Raw genomic sequence first — 21,832 nt, 5'->3', positions numbered from 1 at the left:
AAATAACCAGTGGTATAAATCTTTCAGAAGCAGTTACCACCATGAGACACTGTCTCTCTATCCCCGCTACAGAAGTTCTCAAAAACACCATGACATTACTAATAGACTGCCATTCTCACATCATTCTGGTTACCATTTCATCTCTGATTAAATCAGATAGCTGATTTATTCCAGTTCTGTGAAGATACCTTTGTGGTATCAGGTGATCAACAGCAAGACAATGGTATCAAAGTAAAAGGGAGCATTCAATGTTATTTTAATACTGTACCACTGCGTTTTAGAAAACTATGCAGGAATGATACCAATGAGTCCCTCCCCCATCCCGCCAAAGTCTGCTAATAAAATTACCATAGTGTTATGGTATTGCACCAGTAGCTTCAGTCATAATGGTAAAACCTGACCACGATTATCTTCAATATTATTTGTTGTTATTGTTTATTATTTCTTTAGAGTCCCCACAAATGTGATAGAATATGTATTTGTAAAGAACCTATTAGCTTCAAATTGGGCAGGAATTTGTCCAATAAGATATGAAAAAATGTAACCTTAACATTAGGGCCCCTATTCAGCACTATGCCTAATTTTAAGCGTGTGAGTAGGCCCATTGACTTCAATGCAACTATTCATGACTTAAAGTTAAACGTGTTTAAACCATCTTACTGAATTGGAGCCTAAACTGATTTTTAAAATCACTTGAAATATGAAAGAACTCAGTCAAAAACACAGGGTTAAAGTCTGCAATAACTCACTTTCAGCCAAGATAAACATGCAAAGCTATCACAATATGCAATATGTCAATCAAACAAACAGCAGTCTAAGTAAGAGTTACTTAACCACAAAGGAGGTTCATGTCTCTTCCGCATCAGGGCTGACTATGTATTCTGATAAATTGATTCCTTAAGATATGGAACCTGCATGATGAAAACTATCTAGAACTGACTTCTATTCCTGAGAATTCATGGGTTTGGGAAGTATTCCAATCACAATACCAACTGTATTTTTTTTGTATTTTTTGTGTCATAATTAGTTACAGAGTCAAATAAAATATCATCTTACTTTTTTTCAGATTCATTTCTTGTACAGCAGCTGGATGGATAGAACTTAATGTAGGTAGAGAGGATATCCTGTCTGTGATCTTGATGGATGTGTCTGTGGACCAAAGAGTTTTCTCCTCTGTAGTGGCAAATGACCACGTATGGTCTTCAGGGGCGCTGGTCAAAATACCAACATCTGTAGTAGTGGTGTTGAATGGTGGGGCTGGTGTAATAGGAGCCAAGGAATCTTCCTGTAAGGCCTGCCTAAACATACTTAAGTTTTCATGCATTTGGTCAATATGGGATAAAGGGCTTTGGGTCCAGGATGATGGCAGCACTTTGAGATCCACTGTGGGAACCACATCCGAACCAGTTTCAACAATATTTGGAAAAGGAATGTCAGATGTTCGAATGTTACCACCAGCAGCTAGAAGGTCACTCCCATTTGAATAAAAACATGTTTTTTCTAATATACCTGGAAGAGAAAAAAAAATGTTCAACACTTACAATCAACACATTCACCAGGATTATTAGGAAGGACAGAAATTTAACCAAATAGTTTTTTAAGGCTGTACTACTTCTAACACAATAATTGTTAAAATAATGTTGTGACAGTGCACCCCATACCCTTCACAGTGATATTATTATGATATGATTAAGACATAATTATAATGTATTTTATGCAAGATAACTCATGTGAGGTGTCTTTGGAAAAGTTACCATTTGGGGAATATGATTATTCTATTTGTATGCATGTATCACTTTTGTATCTGAAGTTATGAATATTGACTATGTATCTGTATTTTCAAATGTAGTTACACCTGGGTAACGCCCACTGGAAAAGATGTTTTCAGTCTAGATAGTGGGTGGGGAAGGGCCTATTCAGGGCAATGGGCCATTAGGAAAAAACAATAGGCCTTAGGAGAAGCTTATCCGAAGAAGTGGGTATTCACCCACGAAAGCTCATGCTGCAAAACGTCTGTTAGTCTATAAGGTGCCACAGGATTCTTTGTTGCTTTTATCCCCCACCTAGGGAGCCTTCCTGAGAACGCCTACAGACCACCTCTGAGTAATGGCTGCTATGAATCTACAAGGACATGTGATGAGACCACATGTCTCTGGACTCCGTCTTCAGATGTCAGTATTTTTCCACAGACTGGTCTGGAAACCAAGCTTTGGGAACAAAGGGTTCTCCCCACATGCAAAAGCTATATAAGGCAGGGAGTGACATCATCTGGTCTGTGTTCTTCACTCTTCACACAAGAAGAATCCTGGAAACACCTGAGGAACAAAGACTGAACTGGGGGAAGTGCTGGACCCAAGGTAAAGAGATTTTTAGCCTGTGAATGAAACACCTGGGAATTCCAAACTGTAAAGCAACTATAGCTTGCCCCTTAAGAATCTGCAGCCTGCTTGTATCATCTCTTAGGGTGAGACTTTGCTATTCATATCTGATCTATTTAGTATGTCAAGCTTGGTTTGCATTTTTTGTTTATTTGCTAAGTAATCTGCTTTGATCTGTTTGCTATCACTTATAATCACTTACAATCTTTTGTAGTTAATAAACGTGTTTTTGCTTTATCTAAACCAGTGCGTTGGAGTGAAGTGTGTGGGAATCATAACTCAGGGACAAAGGTTGTTACATATTCCTCTCCACCTTGAGGGACAGAGCTTACGCTTTACAGTTTTTTAATGAGCTTATGCTGTACAGTTCCCTGTGCAGCACAAGACAGTATAATTTTGAGTTTATTCTCCAGAGGAGGTGTGTACCTGAGGAGTTGGGAGTTGCCTTAGCTGTAGGCTTCCTATGCAGGTGCTGGTCAGAGAGCCCGCATGTAACTGCAGCTGGGTGTGTCCTTACCTTTATGTATGTCACAGCAATACAGTGTGAGAGGGAGCCCAGGCTGGTGGGTCAGGGGGCTCAGTGATACCCCAAGTTCCAGATGGCACCAGTCAAAAATGTATTTTTACTTTTAAAAAGTTTCACAGGTCAGATGTTTTAGTTCTATTCTAAGAATTTTCAAAAGGGCCACCAAGTAAAATAAATCCACAGCCAAATAAAAGCCATAACATATTATTAATTCGCCACCCACCACAAATAAGTAGTCCTCACAAAACACAAACTAAAAACATTTTAGCCTTATCCAGAATGAAGTCACTGGACTTTTACTTTTATATATATATATATATATATAACGGCAGATTAGAGTGGGAGCAGGTGTGATGTGTAGTTGTTCTAAGCATCATTTTATTAACAAGAAATAATTTTCCTTCCATTGCATCACTACTAGTCTATACATTGCCCACCGTATCTTTAGAAGGCTACTTTCCAGCTTCAGAGATGATATATTTTTAACACAGTAACATTTAAAATGGAAAGTAGACGTTGTTTTCTATGTATAGCATTAGGAAATTTAAAGTTCAATGCTAAAAAATAGATTCAAGAATTATTTGGCTTCATACTCTAGTGCTTAAGAAGATTTTTTTAAAATATATTTATATCTAGATTTCTAGACAACTGATGTACTGTATTGTATTGGTTTAGAGTAAAACAAACATATATTGTGTTTATCTGTATGTTTTTGACACTTACAAATTATTACTAGATACAAATCAGCTTATATACAGCTGCTTTCTGTCTTAACATTGTGAAAACTCGAAAGATGACATGGTTCTATATGCTTCAGAAAATTCAACCCAAATGATAAAATAGTCTGTGCTTAACCATGTCTGTTTATAAAGGTATTTAATTTGTTGTAGAACATGATGAAGACACATGAATTACATACAGGAATAATTAACTTGCTGAAAATTATTACATTTAAAAATGGGTATGGGCACATTTATCTAATAGTTTTGTTAGTTGATCAAGAGTTATATTTAAGGGCTATTTACAAAGTGGATAAAAAGCACTATTCTGTACTGTAGTATATGAAACATATGGTAAATAGGAATTATTTTTGCTTCTAGTTAATCATTTAAGGGAGTATAATGACATACATTTACTTGTAATAGCTAGACAGATAGATATATTTCATTACAAATAATTAAAGGGAGTTCCTCAGCACATAAACCATTTCATCAGCTGTTCTTAAACACCCCATTAGTAGAGATCAGTATTATTAATAGCCAACCTTGTTGCCTTTTCACCAAATCCTGGAATGTGAAGTGCCCAGCAGCAAATGTTAAGCTGAAGTCTTAATTGTATACAGTTGTTTTTACTGTTCTGGTATGCTACAATTGCTAGGACTGCACTGCCTTTTTGAACACAGAACAACACTCTTTCTTGCTTTGAACTTCCCCAGTTCAAAATGTTTCTACGTCAATAAAGAAAAGTGAACATGTAATAGTTGTGTTTAAGGCTACTGGAACTTGACAGGACTCTACCCCTATCATGAGTTTAAACACTTTTCTGGTATGCATTATTATATAAACAGAAAAGTAAATGCAAAGAATGACTTTCCCTTTAGGGACTAAACATAAATACACCACCACTCCTCTTAATCAACATCTAAAGCAAAAGTGTGGCTCGCTTCAGCCAGGTTCAAGATGGGAAGAAGAAACAACACACAATCTTCAGAGAGCACAAAGGTGGCTTTAAACCATTGTAGGCATAAATTGACCCTAACGCTGAGCTCAACTGTAAAAAGTATATAAATGTTCATAAATATCAAAATAACCTGTTATAACAAATGTTAAAAGTACAACTCATCCACAAAAGCTGAATCAGGCCACACAAAAAGCCTACTAATATAACTCAGACTGTGTTAAAATCTTGTTTAGCAAACAAGAAAACATAAGTATCAGAGGGGTAGCCGTGTTAGTCTGTATCCACAAAAACAACGAGGAGTCCAGAGGCACCTTAAAGGCTAACAGATTTATTTGGGCATAAGCTTTCGTGGGTAAAAATAACCCACTTCTTCAGAGGCATGCATGCACCCATCTGAAGAAGTGGGTTTTTTACCCAGGAAAGCTTATGCCCAAATAAATCTGTTAGTCTTTAAGGTGCCACCAGACTCCTCATTGTATTTGAAGAAAATATAAGTCCAACAATAATAAACCAAAATTAGAGTGTCAAATATTAAGCCTAGTTAGTAAACAAAATAATGAGGGAATGGGCTATTCCACCCACCCTCCCTTTTTGAGTCCTTAAATAAAAAAACCTTGGGTAGGGTGACCATATTTCCCGAAGGGAAAACGGGACACTGCATTGGGCTGGCCCAAGCTATCTGTCCTGTTCCACACACACATACACACCCTGCCACCTCTGTGCAGAGCTGGCCTGAGCTGCTCCCGCCTGCGGGCACACACCCCTGATCAAGTTGGCAAGAGCACATGGAACATATGCCCATTTTTGCCAAAAAAGTCAGGACAGCTAGGACAGGGCTTAAGAAAGGGTTTGTCCCAGCCAAAATGGGACATATGGTGACCCTAACCTTGGGGGGAAATACTGAAAACAGTATGGACGCTACTAACACAAGCATCAGCCTTATGACTGCTGCCACCACTGTCTCCTGGGATTCTGGGCCTTTGTCAGCCTAATCCTGAGATGTCCTGACCAGACCAGGCTACAAAGTGGCACCAGTTGACACTGTCACCTCTACTGCCTCCAGCTGAATCCCACACACAACCTGGGATGACATGGGATCAGAGTTTAACAGCTCATCTCAACTAATTTCTTCTCTTTTACCCAAAAAGACAATTATTACTATCTTCAATATCATCTAAAAGACTGTCAAACACGTTTTTTCCCCATCTAAAATTCTCTCCAACTAAAAGGAAAAAAATATTGTTAAAACAAAAGTAATAATTTAATACTTTATATTTCAAATGTTTTAATTGTATTTCCTTCTTTTCTTTATCTTTAATAATTAGTTAAAAGGGGTTTTAATAGTGTATTTGCTATAGTACTAAACAGCCTAACGTCTCTGTATGCCAAACTTCAGAGACCTTATTTAATACCATTTAATGTTAGACAGCAACAAAGTTATGTTAATACCTTTAGCCTATATATTACAGCTAAATAAAAACAACTCTCTCTACCCCACCCTCTCTGCTACAAGTTCTGTGGCACAGCTCTTAGAGACACAGAAATACAAGAAAATGAGGGCATACATTATATAACACTGAAAATGCAAGGTACATTATAGATATATTGCCAGACAAGTCCCTGTCCCAAAGAGATTTTAGTTTAAACAGTATACCACAACAATGTTTGAAAAAGATAAGATTTTTTTAAAACTCTTACTCAGTTGTCCCTATTATATTCCAATACAGCCTTATTTCACTCTTGGTTATAAACCAGAATTATACATATTTCCTATAATCTCTGGTGGCTTCAGTTTTTAAATCTTTTGTTGATTTCCCCTAACACTTGCACATTTAGCCAATGCTTTTCTCTTTCCTACATTAAAAATTTTAGTTTTAGATTTCCCTTCCCTAGTGAGAGTAACTCCCACCCTCCAGCCTCCCATCGTCCTACTGGCTGCACCACATAATATCATAAGAACAGCCATACTGGGTCAGACCAAAGGTCCTGTACAGTGGCTTTTCCAAATCTACTATGTCCTCATTCAATTGCTGCAGACTTCTTAAAGCCCTGTAGAAGTCCTTAGACTAAAATAAACCTTTCAAAGAAGGTAGAAAGGGGGCAAAGAAGGGAAGCTAAGAGGCTGGTGTCAGAGCTATGGCTTTTGGGATATTACCTATGTACTTCCATACTTTCAAATCTTTGTGCATATGCTAAATTTGACCTTAAATTTTAATTTCATAGGTTTCTAGCAGTTGCTTGTTTTTGGTTTTGTATAACTCCCGTGTTGTTGTAAGGATTTTAATCCCTAAATTACTGGTACATACCCTCAAACTTTAATCTGATTTTAACAGAAATGTTTTTTTGTCTGGGAACAATGTTCCAGAAAGTCTAGCAGAACCAGTTACTTTCAAGGCTCATAAGAAAAAAGCACAATCCCAGATCTTCAAAAGTATTTAGGCGCCTAACTCCCACTGATTAGAGATGCCTTGAGGAGCTCAGCCATAGGGCTTTAAAACAATATTTTATATATCTCCAAGGTACTTAGAGCTGTGTTTCTGCAAGGTCTTAAACCAGAGGTGGGCAAACTATGGCCCACAGGCCACATCCGGCCCACGGGACCCTCCTGCCCGGCCCCTGAGCTCCTGCCCCGGGAGGCTATCCCCGGCCCCTCCCCTACTGTTCCCCCTCCCCTGCAGCCTGAGCTTGCCCCGCTGCTGGTGCAATGCTCTGGGCATTGGGGCTGTGAGCTCCTGGGGCAGCGCAGCTGCAGAGCCTGACCCATGCTCTGTGCTGCGCGGTGTGGCTGGGAGAGTTGGATAGAGGGCAGGGGAGTTTGGGGCGGTGGCCAGGGGGCAGGAGTGTGGATAGGGGTTGGAGCAGTTAGAGGATGGGGAACAGGGACATTGAATGGAGGTAGGGGTTCCGGGGGGGCAGTCAGGAAGGAGAGAGGGGGTTGGATGGGGCATGGGGGTTCCGGGGGCAGTCAGGGGACAGGGAGAAGCGGTGGTTGGATGGGGAAGGGGTCCTGGGGGGGCAGTCAGGAAGGAGAGCAGGGGTTGGATGGAGAGTCTGGGGGCTGTCAGGGGACAGGGAGCAGGGGGGTGGATGCGGCAGGAGTCCCAGGGGGGTCATTGGGGGGTGAGAAGCGGGGGAGGCAGATGGGAGAGGTCCAGGCCATGCCTGGCTGTTTGGGGAGGCACAGCCTCCCTTAAATGGCCCTCCATACAATTTTGGAAACTGGATGCAGCCATAGGCCAAAAAGTTTGCCTGCCCCTGTCTTAAACAATACACTACAACATGCATTATATAAAAAAGATACACTATGGATTTCATTCATTTACATACACGTGTGTTATATCAAAATACTCTGCAGACGTGTGTGCATATGGCCATGTGCATATGGCCAAATAGTAAAGTTAATAAATGTATCTGTTTTGGATTTGCATCTCAAACTACATTTGGAGATGACCAGATGATGGAAGCATACGGCATGCTGTCATTCGTTATGTTCAGTATAAAAATGAGAGATATGCACCAAGCTCATTCAGTTGAGAGCAATACCATGTCAACAATTTTACTGATCATTTTCCAGTTGTTATTTGTTAGTGGAAAATTAATATTTTATTTAAAGATGTGCAACAGACAGTGATGAGATCTAAAAAAGATTCACATACTCTAAGCTAGAAGCCAAAAAAGAGGATTAAATGGCAATTTTGGCTGTGTGTAGTGAGCGTGACTTCTAGGCCATTGCTACAGCAGGAAAGGTCAGGCTAGCCTAAAAATGTGATCAAACAAAGCAAAGAGCCTAATGAAGAGTATGTAACAGATCAACCAGTTAGCGAGAGAACAAAATATTGGTTTATGATTCATTACAATAAATATTTTTAACCAGTTAGCAACTATCTACTCGTACCTCCTCAGCAGGCTGGTTCTATTGTAGGTACTGAAACTTATAGAGTTGGAGGTGGAAGGCAATTTGAATACAGGACTTTGATATTTTGACAATTTGTGGTGGGACAGTAGGTGTTGGTCAAACCTACCAGGATAGGCGAACCACTGGATATCACAGCTTATTCTAGCCCCTATCTCAACCAGGAACTGACCCAGCACTTGGCCTGAGCCCTTTGAAATGATTAGGTAACTGTAATGTTCTAAGTGCTTAATTTGGGATATACACTGAGATCACTCATAAACTAAAGCAATCGCAGAATGCAGTTTACTATGCAGAGATTCTTATCAGAAGCACATTACAATTGTCCATGACCTGCACACTTTGCAAACAGGCTTCTAGGGGGAATTCAAGGTGTTTGTTGCAAACCTGTAAAGCCCTAAATAGTTGTATATTTTACTGTATGTAAATAGAGCCCAACGTGCTCCTCTGAAGCCTCAGAGGTGGGGGAGGAGGGTTTTGTCTGGAAAAGAAAAAGCCTTTTCCCCTTTAAGGATTGCTGCATCCCCTCCCTTCCTCATGGGCTTGAGGAGAGGAGGAGGATGGCACTCTGTGGCTGATTGGTAGGACAGAAGAGTGCAACATAAGCCTATTCATTCTCACATACTCAGTGGGGAGGTCTTATAAGCCCTTTTGCCCGGTCAAGGGTGCCATTCTGTGCTAGGAAGAAAAGCTTCCCCTTCCTTCCCCTCTTGAAATTAGAGTAGGATCTAGTGTGGCAGCCTTGCTGTGGGTATTATGCTGATCACCTTTATGGGGCTAGGAAGGAATTTTGCCCTCACTGCCAAACTGGCCTGGGAGGGATAGGTTTTTTTACCTTCCTCACAGCAGTGCAAGGAGCCGGTGGGGTAGGTTCACTTGTAAAACTCATTTTGGCACAACTGGCACAACTTGGCAGGTGCCCAGTTCAGGTCATTCAGTAAGGGGTCTATTTCCCTGATCAACTGGAATTGGAAGTGGATTCGGAGAAGGTATCCCCTAAGAGAGTGGGAAATGAGGTAGGGCTCCGAATGTCTGGTACAGTGAGGCAACAACCCCATCTTCTCCGCCCTCTTATCCCTTGTACAAGGGGAGGGTGATGGGGAGCCTGAAATGGTTCTGGGACCAATTTATTGGGGTGGGGCGGATGCAATTACTCAAGAAGTAAGGTAGCACTCAATGTGAGAAATGGTTATAGAACATGGCCCATAGATTATAAATGCAAGCTTACATTCAAGATGGTCTTCTTGCTTTACAGTTAACCTTTTCTAAGGAGCTATTCAAACCACGACATCAGTTATTATTTGTTTTTCTTGAAAATAATCCAAATTAAATCTACTTTAACTTATTGTATTTCTATCGACTGCTGCTTTTCTTTAAAAGGAAGACAACCCTGTAAGTTTAACACGTACCATATTTTAAAATGTATGCACAATTGTAAGTAAAATCTGTAATGTCCTAACAAAAAAAAAAAAAAAAAAGGGGACGTGCCTTTTATAACTATTAAACAAGAGTTAGTTTAGCGATTGCCACCTGCCACACAGAAATCAGAGAGCTGTTCTAAACTGATCCCATTCATTTCATTTCTCAATTTTAGGACATCCAAATTTTCAGAATGTTTTCCCTTTCTGCCTCTTTTTCCCGGTCACATATCAGCAGACTATGTAGGCTATGATGCACCATAATATGATTTCTTTGTAGCTTGTAACTCCAGACAAATTTAAACTGTATGAAGTGGCCTTAATGGATCATTTTACAAACCTCCGCACTCCCTCTAACAGCTAGCTCCCAACTATGCTTCAGTCAGGAGAGCAAGAAATTAGGGCCTAATCTCATCAGGTGCTGATTATTCTCAATGCCCATCAATATTAAGGGGAGTTGTAAGAGATTAGAACCTCATAAAATCCAGTCCTTTGTTTCTTTCAAAGTTTAATTATTTAGGCAGCCCACAACCAGCTTACAGCCCTTAAAAAGGGATTCCCAATCCCCACTCTTTTTCTCTCCTCTGTGATATGACCCAGTCACTTAGTAAGTAGGAGCCTCAGGTTTGTTCTGAAAGACAAATTTCCTCAATAGCAGCTGACATCACTGCTTCCACTTCATATGAGAAGAACATTTGCTACAGAGCATCCTCCTGGTAGGTTCACAAATGTGCTATTATTTCTGGCAAGTAAGGGATAGAAGAACAACTAGAATCAAGAAGCATATGCATATAAAAGAATGCAAAAGCTTTGAGAGAAATATATTCCTTATTTCTGCAATGAGATTTTAAAAAGAGTATGACTTTTGTGTATTGAGTTTAAAAGCCTGCTGTTATGTCTACTTTAACATAATTCTGCCAGATAGTCATATTAATTTGCACTTCCTTATTCATTATTTACATTGCCTTTTCTTCTCTGCGTACAGATTAATAAAATTTCATGGTCCAACTTTTCAAGAGTGACTAGTGATTTGGGGTACCTTACTTTAGACTCCTTAAAAGGGCCTGATTTTCAGGGAGTGAATGCTCAGCATTTTCTGAAAATCAGCTCTTTAAAGTGTCTCAAGTAGGATACCTCATATCACTAGAATATAGCTGTACTGCCCCAGTTGCCTCATACTGGATTCCAGACTTATTTTACATCAGAACTAGGAAGATGAGAGCAGCCTATCCAGAAGTCTGCATTAGGATAAGGAGAAAGTCAGAAGGTTGATAGATGTATATTTAGCAGAGTGAATGGAAATATTTTATATCAGCTCAATACGACGTGTGCACATACGTGTGTATACCTGCCTCGTCTTATGAAAATAATTGAAAATAGCAGCAGTAATTGTCAGGGCCGGCTCCAAGGGTTTTGCTTCCCCAAGCAGCCAAAAAAAAAGAAAAAAAGCCACAATCGCGATCTGTGGCAATTCAGTGGGAGGTCCTTCACTCCGAGCAGGAGCAAGGGACCCTCCGCCAAATTGCCACCAAATACCTGGACCTGCCGCCCCTCTCAAGCACCTGCTTGCTAAGCTAGTGCCTGGAGCCGGCCCTGGTAATAGTAATTTTACAACAAGTTTTCAATAAGAAATGAAACACTTTGCCTGCAAACTGGAGCCAAAATGTTCCTAATTTTCTAATGGACGAGGTAACCAAAGTTAAGCAGAGAAAGTTAATTTGAGCAAAAGAATGTAAAGTTCCAAATAACACATGGGAATTCTCCATTCATGCTTCAAGCATCTATTATTCTTTCGAGGGCACCAAGGTATAGTATGTGAGCACAGACTAATGAAGCTTAAAAAGATTTTGTCCTTTTCATTACAAAAAGGCTTTTTTTTCATTCCTTAAAAACATATATCTAGAACCAGTGAAAGATACCAGATTGACAGCACTGGAAACTGATCTGATCTGAATTTGAAAGAATGACCTGGATGTAGCCTATCTCCAAATGCCAGAGCAGATTACATTATTCTGACATCATACACACTTTAAGAATGCCCTTAGAATTACCCATTTATTTCTAGACAGCCTGGAAAATAAGTCTACTTGTGTCTTCAGTGTGCTTTAAACTAAAGCTGTTCTTATTGCTTAGGAAAACAGAATAATAAATAATAATCAGAATAATCTGAAAGGATGCTGGAGACAGTTTTGCTGGTTTATAGATGTCCCCAGGGGCGGCTCTAGGCACCAGCAAAACAAGCTGGTGCCTAGGGCGGCAAAATCTAGGGGGCGTCCCCTGCGGCCGGGGGGGGGCGGCAGGCTGGGCCGGCGGACCTGCCGCAGTCATGCCTGCGGGAGGTGCACCGGAGCCCCGGGACGACTGGACCTGCCGCAGGTATGACTGCGGAGGGGGCACTCGTCCCGCGGCTCGGCTGGACCTCCCGCAGGCATGACTGCGGCAGCTCAAGCGGAGCAGCCGGACCCGCGAACCGTCCGCAGCCGTGGGAGGTCCAGCCGAGCCACGCGGGACCAGCGGTCCCTCTGCAGTCATGCCCGCGGGAGGTCCGCTGCTCCCGCGGCTCCGGGGCGCCTCCCGCGCATGACTGCTTGGGGCGGCCAAAAACGTAGAGCCGCCCCTGGATGTCCCAGACATTAGACCTGACCAATAACATTGGGTCTGATTCTCCTCGCACATATACTAGTTTTACACTAGTGTAATTTCACTGATTTTAGTGGTTTATGCAGGTTAAGTAAGAACAGAATCAGGCACCCTTTGCCTGGGCATTTTGCAGTACAATTTCAGTATGTATTATGTAGACACTTTCTTCTAAGGAACAGATTGAGTATGACACATAAACACACCTACCTTTTTTCATCTACTTTCTCATTTAATAGTGAAAATCTAAGGCAAAGGATATAAAGGATTCAGATGGAATGCTAAGCACCAGGAAATGAAGTGGGAGGTATCACATTTCCTAATTGTCAGACTTACATTATCTTAATCCACTTCAGCCTGTTCCCAGTTTAAAGATAGATCCCAAGACTTAGTTGTCAATCACCACATTCATTAGTTTTTTATTCTGGCCACCCATTCTAAGTACAATGAAAAGACCAGACATTATGGGTCTTGTTGCAAATTATCCTCCATGGTCTGAAATGAATATAGAGATTCAATTTTACTTGAATTTGGCAGAGGCAGAGCTGTTAGCTAGATACATATTCAGTTTTATTTCCAGACATCCTGTTTCAATTGTATGGTATTTCTTTAGATTGACTGATTATTTTTAATTGGGAAAGAGCTGATAATTTTGTATATTTTACCATCTTTCTGCAACTGGCAAAAAATGCACATTCCTTAGTGTCCCTAAGAGAGGTAAAACACTGTTTCATGGATACATACTTCAAGTGAAAAAGGCAGGCGGTATCAGCCAGCACTGAAATAAGAGATAGTTACGCTGCTAAACCATTGAACGCATTTCAATATAAAAAATTTCTTTACTGGCAAACCCCCCCCCCAAAAGTACACAAGCAACTACAACCCTACAGTACTGTACGCAATAAAAGCAAAAAGTTATATAATGTGTTATCCGAACACTCTTCTTTCTCTCTCATCATAGGTATGATTTAATTGCAGGCATGTCAACTTTGTTGTGAAGGTAACAAAGAACTAGCTTTTTTAAAATCATTGCTCTCTAATAAATCATTAATTTGTTAATTCCATACCAAACATGCAGTTAATTAATGGATTGAATAACTAAAAAATTAAGTATATCTGCAAATCTATCTTCAATGAAATATGATTGTGGTTCTGAAAGTATATGTATTTAAAGTTAATAATAAAACACTTAGATTTTATTGGTGAAGGGGAGGAGATCTTTTAGCCTGTTCAGAAAGTGTTATTGCTACTTGTAAATTAACTTTCTCCTGAGAATAGATATTAGGTTTATAAATTGGTGTGTGTAATGGTAAGGGAGCAATGTGTTGTGCCACTTTGAAATATTTAAATATATTTATTTCATACACACACATATATATATATAAAAATTTATCATTAAGTGCTTGTAAGAGTGACTATTGAAAACAATATAATGTATGTCCAAGGCTGCAAGTATATCAAAAATTAATTTTCAGAGACCCAAAAATTATTTCCTCCTAATTACTTTTTAGGGTATTTTAAACATAAACAATCAAAATCAGGTATTCTCTGCAACTGAAGCAGCATAGCAGAACTGAAAAAAAAGCATAATTTACTTACAGTTTTAAGTGGATGTTCTAAGACATTTGTTTACATTCTAGAAGTAGACTGGACTGTGAGCTTATAGTGCTTATTTGATCATCTTGTTAAAATACAACTATATTTCAGCTTGCTTCTCTTTAGTTAAGACTAGTACTCACCTACAAAGGTAAGCAGGAACACCAATAGGAGGATGAGAGCACAGATGCATGGAATCAGTATTAGTAGCAAAAGTCGAAGGTATTTGGCAGAAGCCAGCTTCTGAGAGCAACCATCCCCCATATTATCTTCATCTGTTCCTAGGACCTGAAACACAGAAGAGTACAGTTTTATCATTCTGATGTAACTCGGTAACTCCAATGATATATTTCAAAACTAGTGTTATCTGATACACATAACAGCTGTACTGCAGAAATATATGCCATAAATATATTTAGGTCATGAATGAAAGGTAATATAAAAATTTTAATTGGCCTGTCAACAAATAAGCAGTACACGTAAGTTACATGTTTAGCTCATCCTTCAATGTGTCAGAATGTGTCCACCACCAGCATTTCAGAAACTTGTTTGCTGAACTTTTTAAATGGTTAGGCTGAGTGAAAGTCATTGTGTTTTGAGAGGCATAAAATACATACGAAAATTTAAACAATAGGGGCTAAATTCTGCCCACCTTACCCAGAGGTGTAGAAAGTAGTCCTTTTAAAAACAATTATTAATGGCTGCATAACTGACTCCATCTTTTCAAGGATATATTATTAAGGAATCTATCAGTCTATTATAAATCCTGTTTTAAATAAAGGACCTATCAGATATTAAACTGATAAGAACAGACACTATGCTTTGATCTTAGCACCAGCACACTCTGAAGTTGATAAATATTATTTCCACTTTACAAATGGGGACATGAAGGACTAGGGAGCATAAGTTGAATTTTCTGAACTCGGTGGAACTAGTCGATGTGCATAAAGTTAAACATGTGCAAAAGTCTTTGAAGGATCAAGTTTCAGAATGCATGATGTATACATAAAAAAGTCCTTATATGCCAGAATTGTATTCAGGCCTATTGTCACAAACAGATAGTTAAGGGTTAAGGTCTCTTTTACCTGTAAGGGTTAACAAGCTCAGTGAACCTGGCAAATACCTGACCAGAGGACCAATCAGGGGACAAGATACTTTAAAACCTCGGTGGAGGGAAGCCTTTGTTTGGGTTCTTTGTTTTGGGGGGTGTTCTCTCTTGGGATTAAGAGAGGCTTGACATACATCCAGGATCTCCAAGCTTCCTGAAATATTCTCTTCTATTCAGTATAGTGAGTATTAGAAAGGTGGATTAGTCTTTTAATTTGATTTCTGTATTTGCAAATGTAGATTTTGCTGGTAGGGTTTTTACCTCTGTTTGCTGTATTTGTACTGATGCTAGCTCTCTAGTTTCATAAACTGTATACCCTGTAAACATTTCCATCCTGATTTTACAGAGATAGTTTTTACTTTTCTTTCTTTCATTAAAAGCTTTTCTTTTTAAGAACCTGATTGATTTTTTTCCCTTGTTTGAGACCTCAGGAGATTAGTTTGACTCACCAGGGACAGGTGGGGGGAAAGAGAGGAGGGGGGAAGGTGAATCCCTCTTTGTTTTACATTCAAGAAGTTTGAATCAAAGTAGTTTTCCCTGACGACCAAGGGAGGGAAAGTCTGGGAGGGGGAATGGTTTATTTCCCTTTGTGTTAAGATCCCAGGAGTTTGGATCTGGGTTCCCCCTGGGAAAGGTTTGGGGGAACAGAGAGTGTGCCAGACACTAAAACCTGGCTGGTGGCAGTGGTACCAGATCTAAGCTAGGTTTTAAGCTTAGAAGGATCCATGCAGGTCCCCACCTTTTGGACGCTAAAGTTCAAAGTGGGGAACAAACTTATGACACCTATGCTTCAATCTACTAGAAAAATACTGTCCCTTTTAAACAGAAACAAAACAAAATTATGAACATATGTTTAATGGGAAGAGTGGATTTGTTGTCATTCAATTTTTGTAAAAGTATATACACAATCCCGGTTTTAAAAACATTTAAAAGTCTACATTGGTTTTTGCTTGAAAGACTCTAGGGTGAACAATATGCATTTGATAAGGTTACAGGATGGTGAAGTTATTAATTTCAGACTGCCATCTCCCCTAAAGCTGACTTGATATGATATGAGCAATTATCTATGTTCTTTGTCAAGAAAATCAGTCATACTGAAGTTTGTCCCTTTTGCACTAGATAGAGGGAGACAGTGTCAGGACACAAGAGTACAAATACACCCATTACCATGACAGCATCTTACCCCAAACACATGGAAACCGACTCTGGGAAGCTGAAATCCATAACCTATGGCTGGGATCTTTGCCCACAATATAAATGTCAATGGTTAAGTGTTCTCCCACTGGTAGTTTCTGTTATAAATGCCTTTTTGCGGAGAACAGGATACCAGATTGTCTGACATAAACCGAAGTTTGACTGCTGCTTAAGAAACTGTTTCTTAACACAGAGGTCTTACTTATTTACCTCCTAGGCTTAGCCCTCCCTTTTATGGAGGTGGCTGAGAAGATTGTAGATGACAAGTATCTAGAATAGAATTCTTTGGCATCGTCCAATCTGTCCAGTCCTAGAATGGCACAAACAATACCAGGGTGCAAGATGGATGCAAGACAACTCTCCATCCAGATAACATAGGAGCTGTCATCTGTTTTTGATACTATTGATTATGAGTTGTGGTTGACCCAACTGTATGGACAGGAGGAAATGACCAGGATTTCATTACTGTGATTCCATTTATTTCTTTTGAACATCATTGGGTAATGTTACTCATCTGCACTGAGAACACTCCAGTATGGGATCCCACACAGATTTCTTGTGTCACTATTTCTGTTCAATGTAAAGATAAAGAAACATTGAAAACTGATAAGGCAGCAGCAGAGCCTGAGCTATTAGCTGTAACTCATGATACTCAAATATGCATTGCTACCTCTTCTTATCACAGTTATTCAGTCTCAGCACAGTTGCATTGTATGGCTCAGGTTGCAGGTCAAGCTACAGATGATGAAGATATTGCTTTCATGACAAGGAGAGCATTTGAAGCTGTCACTTTGGGGCCAGGGTACTGCTAGCTTTTGATATGGTTTTCCCGAGTGAGTTGATAGGACTCCCAACTTAGAGGCCACAACAAACTGAATATGGAAACCAATGTTTCATCAGTTGTCAGGAGTACTTTTTTAACCCTCAAAATATTCAGAAGTTGCAATCTTATTTCTGGACTAAGACCAGAATTCAGGCTTTTGTTACCTCTCAGCTAAATTACTGCAATGCACTCTTTAGGTTGTAGCTACTGCACAGTATGCACAAGATTCTTCACCAATGAGAGTCCATGAGCACGCTGCCTGACGTTCAGCAAGTGCACTTCAAAGTTAATCATTTCAGTTTTTCAGTCCCAGGCAAAGCCAATTGAAATCATCCTGGCTAATAAACATTGATGAACACCTATTCTCCATGAATGTATTTAGTTCTTTTTTGAACGCTGTTATAGTTCTGGCCTTCACAACATGAACCCCTGGCAAAGAGGAAATAGTATTCCAATAGTAATAAAATCCTTCACTGCAGGCTATTCCAGGAGATAAAGGACTTTCCCCTTATAGCTGACAATGGTGGGAACTATAGCTGACAATGGGCCCAATCACTAAAAAGAACTGGCAGTCAGTGTAAATGCTGACCCATGGCGGTACCAAATGCTTGGCTTAAAGAACAATGGAGATATGATATCAGACATCATAACAAAGTTTTGTAGTCACATAAAGAACTGAGAAAACAGCCAGCAGTGTAGGACCATTTCCTTGACTAATTTTCAATTTTCTTCCATGTGGGAGATTTAACATTGGTCCTACATGAGCTCTTAATTCTTTATTCTGTGCTGTGTGGCATATAATTGAAAATATGAGACTAGAGTTGCAGCCACCATAGTACAGTCATGAAGAATCATGTAAGGAGAGATCTAAAACATGTTATGACATACCTGTCTCACCAGTGCAGACAGTGAACTTCCAAAAGCCCTTCCCCATGTGTTCCTCAGTCTCTGTAAGAGACATTTTCCAGAGTGCTACTGACATAATTTATGTGAGCCATCTTATGCAAGAATCTGTGTACTAGAGATGTATCACAGGAATCAGAAATATTTAAAAGCATGACCAGTAATGGTCAAAATGATTATAAAGAAGATTTTAAATGTTTTGGATTTAATAGTTTTTGTATCTATCTATAGTCAATACACATTTTAGATATTTTCTTTACTACAATTCAGTTGCTAAATGCAACCAAAATAAATCCTAACTATTTCACTGATAATCTACTTTCACAAATGTAAATGTGATATTAAGGAATTATTAGATATAAATTTGCATCCAATGACTGCCCAGGAATTGAATGCTGAATTGTGGAAGAGATGATTTTATAAAAGACCCTTAATCGGCAGCATAGTGATAACAGCAAAGCAAATATTTATAAAACAACTAAAAGGACTGTTCTGTTTTTCCTATTGCAGAAGGAGTTCTTATTACTCAAGTAGAAACACTAGACTAACTTAACATTACCATCAGTGAATCATCAGGAATAAACTCAGTAAATTTGTTTTCTTTCAGTTGAGCATCTTTATGTTTTTTATTCACCCACACCTATGGAAAATATGAAATAACTAGAGGTTGTTATGATGGAGGGCCATTCTCTATCACAAATGAGAACTTAAGGATATTGATTAAAAAGATTGGGCCTTTTCAGCTTGGAAAAGAGACAACTAAGAGGAGATAGGATAGGTCTATAAAATCATGAATGGTGTGAAGAAAGTGAATAAGGAAATGTTGTTTACTCCTCCACATAACACAAGAACCAGGGAGTCACTCAATGAAATTAATAGGCAGCAGGTTTAAAACAAACAAAAGGAAGTACTTCTTCACACAACACACAGTCAACCTGTGGAACTTATTATCCGGGGATGGTGTGAAGGCCAAAACTATAACAGTGGTCAAAAAAGAATTAGATAAGTTCATGGAGGATAGGTCCATCAGTGGTTATTAGCCAAGATGGCCAAGGATGCAACCCCATGTTCTGGGTATCCCTAACCTCTGACTGCCAAAAGCTGGGAATGGATGACAGGGGCTGGATCACACAATAATTGCATGTTCTGTTCATTCCATCTGAAGCACCTGGCATTGGCCACTGTCGGAAGACAGGATACTGGGCTAGATGGAGCATTGATCTGACCCAGTATGGCGGTTTTTATGTTCTTATGTCCTATAGAGCTAATTATAAAAGCATTCCACTTGCTATATTATAGAATCCCTGATGCCATTCTCTTCCCTGCCACCACCGAAACTTTGGGATGGGATGGGCTAGGAATTAGAATCATAGAATCAGAAGGTCAGAAGGAAATACAAGGATCATCTAGTCTAATCCCCTGCCAAGATGCAGGATTTGTTGTGTCTAAACCATCCAAGACAGATGGCTATCCAGCCTCCTTTTGAAAACCTCCAGCGAAGGAGCTTCCACAGCCTACCTAGGCAATCTAATCAATTCATGCACCAAAGCTTGAGATAGTGTCCTAAAGTAATACTTTCGACTACTTGACCCTCAGGAATAAACACCACCCCATTACAACAGTGGGTATATTTCCGATAGAACCAACAGGGGAAAGGCAAACCCTGGAGTCCTGAGAGAAGGGGTCAAGGGAGGGGCAAGCTTGACTGCTCAGGGCCTTCCCATTCTGAAAATACATATGGAGAGCCTGTCATTGGCTAGGTTGAGGGAGGGAAAGAGTTGATGGTCTCTCACATCATCCTCCCTTTATTTCTGTATGTGAAGCCTTCAGGGCATACAGCAGCCATTCTGCTGCCATTGCTGCCTGCTACCCCATCCTTCCTGCCCTATAATGGATGTAAGATTTGAATTGTGTTTCTAGGCTGCCGTGGGTCTGATCAATAGTTTCTGAGAATCAAGAAGGAATGTTTTATTCAGGGCAAAATTGACAAGGTTTCCAATGGTTTTCTTCACCTTCCTTGCACCATCCTGGAGGCCTGGCTTTAGATTAATAAGGAGTAAAGACAGGGATTTAAAAGCTGTACATTTATAAGTGCATTAGTAATTTCTTTTCAATTTGTGGCAAGTGTCCACTGATGTCAAGAGGCTCAAAGATAAACATGAGTAAGAGAGCCAAGAGATAATTATTGGAACCTGCTGGCCTGTAGAAAGACCTTAACTCTTCATAGACTGAGCTACTCTTCATGTGTACCCTCATTCCCCCTTCTGAGAAAAGTATAAATAAGACAAATATAGAATCGTAATGACAATACCAGTCATAAAAAGTTGATTCAAGGAGGGTTTCTTTCAATTAAGTTAAGGGCTCACTGGTAGTCTGAAAACTTAACCTTCGTTTTGTGCGGTTATAAAAATCATTTTTCTTCAACATAATCAGTTTCCATATTAAAACAGGTGTCAGCTGTGAATATATAGCAAGCTTAAAACATCAAACTGCAGGCTAAAACATTCTCTCCTACTGAACTGCTAACAACTGCTATTTAGCTGAGCTCCATTCTTCCTGTATTGATTGTGATAAAGAAAATAAAACTTGCAATAAGCATGAGCTAATTTTAATTCACTCTACAAGAAAAACCTAGTCTGATGATAGCCAAAACACTCCTTTAATCCCCACTGTACATGGCGCAGCTGGCTCGCTCACGTGGGAGAGGCTCATTCTGTCCCATTCTGTTACTTTGCCTGCTTCTGGTCTCAGCCTGCTGTGGACCAAATGTGAAGGACAATGCACAAGAAAGAGACAGAATGGGGGACACCAAAAAATCAAAATGCTGTGGGAGTCATTCCTTCAGTTGAAATATTTTTCCTGTAACCTCAGTTTCAAAATTCTTTATTTCTGATGTAAATAATTTTCAACAAATTTGTTTGTCACAGAGATAACTTTGGGACTATGATGAGAGACATTTGAGAGGTACAGTATTCACTATGTGTTAGAGCACAGGTGGGCAAAATCTGGCCCGCCAGCTGTTTTAATCCGGCCCTCAAGCTCCCACTGGGGAGTGGGGCCTGGGGCTTGTCCCACTCTGGTGCTCCAGCCAGGAAGCAGGGTTGGGGGCTGCTCCACGCTGGTCCTGGAAGCTGCAGCATGGCCCGGCTCCAGTGCTCCAGCCAGGGAGCAGGATCGGGGGTTGCTCCACGGGTTAGAACATATGTTCAACTTAGCCATCGATTTTCCATGCTTTGTCACTTCAAGATTATATTACTGCAATGTACACTACATGGGGCTACACCCAAGGCCGGATTAAGACCTTTAGAGGCCCTAAGCACTGAAAAGATTATGGTGCCCCCCGATCTGTAATTCAAAATAAAAACAATACTATACTGTAAAATAAAATTTTATTTTTTGAAATGACACAAAACTTACACGTATGCTGAAATTAAAATAGCTTCTTTCTAGATTTTCTGATTGTAAAATTCTGGATAAGTTCATCGAAGCTGACTCGATGAAGCATGCCCACTTCCATACACAATAGGGAAAGTGAATCAAGTCTGTCCAGACACACTGTTGTTCTCTGAGGGTTTTTTATTCTTTTCAGCTGAGAAAAAGAGCGTTCTGTGGAGCAGTTAGTAATCATCAATGTTAGAAAAATACGTAGTGCGACC

The 21,832-nt window shown here is 39.8% G+C and overlaps 1 protein-coding gene across 8 annotated transcripts in view; it reads right to left on the bottom strand.

The window, feature by feature from the left end:
* Positions 1-21,832, bottom strand: part of CORIN (corin, serine peptidase) — a 289,837-nt gene that overhangs the window by 234,436 nt on the left and 33,569 nt on the right. For all 8 annotated transcript variants that reach the window (XM_039541668.1, XM_039541670.1, XM_039541669.1 and 5 more), the window contains exons 2-3: positions 14,292-14,436; positions 1,057-1,509 (exon numbers count right to left, since the gene is read on the bottom strand). In XM_039541668.1, coding sequence (XP_039397602.1) covers positions 1,057-1,509; positions 14,292-14,436 — 598 coding nt within the window. The remainder of the gene's footprint in view (positions 1-1,056; positions 1,510-14,291; positions 14,437-21,832) is intronic.

The sequence above is a fragment of the Mauremys reevesii genome, linkage group 5 (assembly GCF_016161935.1).
Source record: "Mauremys reevesii isolate NIE-2019 linkage group 5, ASM1616193v1, whole genome shotgun sequence".
NCBI lineage: Eukaryota > Metazoa > Chordata > Testudines > Geoemydidae > Mauremys > Mauremys reevesii.
The sequence above is the reverse complement of the archived record's forward strand: the minus strand, read 5'-3'. Positions and strand labels throughout refer to the sequence as shown.